At 35.2% G+C, this 3,399-nt stretch overlaps 1 protein-coding gene across 1 annotated transcript; it reads right to left on the bottom strand.

Annotated features, from left to right (window-relative positions):
* Positions 1 to 1,469: 1,469 nt before the first annotated feature.
* On the bottom strand, positions 1,470 to 2,741 carry LOC147497626 (uncharacterized). The gene is made up of 2 exons (XM_086562950.1): positions 2,331 to 2,741; positions 1,470 to 2,234 (listed from the first exon to the last, which is right to left on the bottom strand). The coding sequence occupies exons 1-2, from the start codon at positions 2,739 to 2,741 to the stop codon at positions 1,470 to 1,472; spliced, it is 1,176 nt and encodes a 391-aa protein (XP_086419076.1).
* Between the last annotated feature and the right edge of the window lie 658 nt (positions 2,742 to 3,399).

A 3,399-nucleotide genomic window follows, 5' to 3' on the forward strand; every position in this document is an offset into this window, starting at 1 on the left:
CTAATTTAAAAACAAATAAAATAAGAGCTGTGCTTCATATATTCTTGACGACCGCATGCTATAGGTAACATCTTCGTCTTGAAATCCATGAAGGCACCTGCATGTAGAAATTTTTTGTCATTTATATCCATGTACGTAGTTGTAAATATCTTGTAAAAACTTTTATGTTTGTCTTGTTTACTGTTTCTCTTTGTCATGGGAGATTATTGAATACTTCTGGATAGACTATGTTTTTTGTATGTTCGTACAAATCACCGTCTCTATTGTCCAATAACATCTTTAGTCCTTCACGTGAAGTTACCGCGAAACAACCACATCTGAGTTGTCCGTGTGAGAATACCGATTTCTTAGGTAAACTCCAACACTTGTCGTACGTCGTCCACGGCTTTTGTTAATTGTCATGCAATAACAAAGCTTTATTGGAATCTTGTACGCGTCTTGCCAATACAAAAGGCCATTTTTTTATCGGACTTCATCACAATTCGAGGGATAGTGTGTCGATCTCCTATGTTACTTCGGTAATGATCATAGCTTCAAGCCAATATCGACAATGTAGTGATAATAAGTCTTGTTCCGTTGCATAGTCCCTTGCTTTGGTTTATGTTTCTGAGAAGCATTATAGGAGCACCTTCTTTTAGTCGTAAAGAATGATTGGCCATACCTGCCAGCTGTAAAGTGTTTAGGAATTTAGTCGGATACAAAATGTGTTGATTTCCAATCCCAGCATCTGCTACACATAACGTGTCTGCACTTAAGAACTCATGTCTTTCGCCTAGAACAGAAGAGAGAACATATTAATTTATTTCGTCAGCTGATTCATTTGTAGGAGTTAGAATGCACCTATCTCTCAAGTACCAAGCTTCAGAATATTTTTTGGAAATCTGTGTAGATAGTTTCCACAATTTCATTTCACGAATCTCTATTTGAATGAATTATAAGGTCTTTTGGGATTTTCACCCAGCTAGGTTCTTCTCCTTCACACAATGATCGACTTGGAAGTTTCCCATCACTAATATCCAGTATCCATTTGTTGAATTCAGCATCTGATTTGCTAGAGTCTTTGTTACGTAAACGCATATTTATGGTAAGTCGAAAAATCGTGAAGTGAAGCCATAAAATCTGACACATTAATTGAAGTAGACACAATTGTTTTCGCTTGATCCTTTCTCTACAACAGGCAATGTTTGTCGAAGTCACCTCAAAACCATTGTTTTCCCTCCAAATGGTTTGTCCTTTAATCTTATATCAGTCTCTGACATTATGTCTTTGAAAGTGGCATCAACGACTTTAAAGTCATTTTTTTTTTTACTCATTGGTGCTTCATCCCATATGATTAGATCGGTTTTGTGAATCAAATATGCCAAGTGGGTGTTTCTACTAATATTGCAAGTCTTTGAAGTGATCTTGTTCAATTGGAATTTTAAACCTTGAGTAAAGCGATCCGATCCCACTGCTAAAAGAAGTCTTTGCTACACTGATGAAGCCACGGCAAGTACTATCTTCCTCTGTGACGCTGACCTTGCAATTAGTGTATTCCATAGATAAGTCTTTCCTGTACCACCCCTTCCATATACAAAGTAAAGACCTCCAGTATTTTCCTGAACTGCATTCATGACAACATTAAAAACTTCTCTTTGTTCAACATTCAATCCAAGATGAAGTTGCTCAAATTGTGTGGAGAGAGTAGCACAATCATAATTTAACTCCTCTTGTATCAGTCTGTTATCAAGTGCATTTGGTTTTGGAATATCAAAACTAAATTCTTTTAGAGTTCGACCGTTTTCATTCATTAGAATCTCAACTTCACGAAGTGTAAATTTTTTCAGCTCTTCTTGAGATAAGGTTAGGTTATCATTACCTTGCTTTACTTGCTGTAATCCAAGTATATCGTCTGAAAGTAGCTCCCAATTTTTATTCCACAATTCAACCGAATCTGATACCTCACAGAATAATAGAAGCGTCACAAACAATTGTCGCAATGAGTTACTATTAGACCATTTTTCCGCATCTTGAATTGATTTATGCCATTCACCGTCATCTTGTAGTAGGCCTAGTGCACTACATGCTAATTTGTAATCTGGATGAGTTGTGTCATTCACTGTTCTAATGTCTTCAAAACTTTTGGCACCCTTGACTATATTTAGAAGCATACGCATGTAAAATCTTTCACCTTGTGTAGGATGTGCATAGTATATTCTACCAATCTTTAGTCCCTGTTCTTTTTCTGTCCAGACCTATAGAAAGTAACAGATTGTAATAAATCATGCCTAAAATATAGTTCAAATATAAAAAAAACTATTTTAGAAGCTAAAAAACAGTTTTGTACAAACCTTATCATCTTTGTGCCACACAAATAATAATGTAAAGTTAACATACGTCAAATGTCTTCCTTTCTCATTAACTTGATTAGTGCGCATCCACTCTGTGAACATAGTCTTCTTTGATTTGTCTCTTTCAACAATTTCAAAGGTATCATCATTATCATGAAATATAATATTTTGATCATTCTCAAGATGGAAACTCATCCTTTCAACAGATGGATATCGGAATTGAATGTCAAATTCGAAGATTCTCCAGCTTCCTTCTGAACCAGACACATAACGACAGTCTAGATAGTGCTTGATCTCATCAACTTCATGAATAGTTTTTCTTTTATTCTCATCATATTTCAAATTTTCTTCAATGATGCCTGTAGCCCTATCTTGTCCTTTTGCTATATACTTAAACAGATATTTAACCATTTGTGTGTGGTTGCAATACTCAACGTTGATGTGGCACTGAAATTCTCTACTAAGCGATGGGTTGTAAGGAACAACCCATCCATTGTCGATTTCAACTAGGTTTTTTATCACCTACCATGGCAGTTCGCTAGTTGTTTCTCCTTCGATACACAGCGAAACCTTTTTCATCAAATGTTGTTTCACTGCAAAACCCCTTTGGATAATGTCTTGAACATTTTTTCTTATCATTCATGCACGAAGAACCCCTTTTCTTGTTTCCACACGGTCCATGAATCATTGTACGGACTATAGTTTCATATAGCAAGGGGTCTGCTTCTTTGCCTAGCAATTCTGCTGATATTAGTTTGTCTATATCCGTTCCGTTTTTTGGCTTGTCATCCAGATGTAGAAAAAGCAAAATGTGGGCATGTGGCAATCCTCTCTTTTGAAATTCTATGACATACAATACTAACAAAAGAATAAAACATAGAATTTGTTAGTAAACAATGGTTATGTAGCAAAAACAAAAACATGGAATTTGTTATGCGATATTATAAGTTCTATAATAATAAACATAGAATTTTTTTTATAAACATATCATTCATGATTACTTTTTTGTTCAGGACTACGCCGATTTTCAAAATAAGTTATACAAAATATATCCAAGTAATATAAGCTG

The sequence above is a fragment of the Coptis chinensis genome, chromosome 5, assembly GCF_015680905.1.
Source record: "Coptis chinensis isolate HL-2020 chromosome 5, ASM1568090v1, whole genome shotgun sequence".
NCBI lineage: Eukaryota > Viridiplantae > Streptophyta > Magnoliopsida > Ranunculales > Ranunculaceae > Coptis > Coptis chinensis.

Excerpts from the sequence above, each read along its gene's own strand:
- LOC147497626 (XM_086562950.1), bottom strand. The coding sequence starts at position 2,741 with ATGGTTAAATATCTGTTTAAGTATATAGCAAAAGGACAAGATAGGGCT. Across the intron at positions 2,235-2,330 it reads TGTGGCACAAAGATGATAAG|GTCTGGACAGAAAAAGAACA; the intron begins GTTTGTACAAAA and ends TACTTTCTATAG.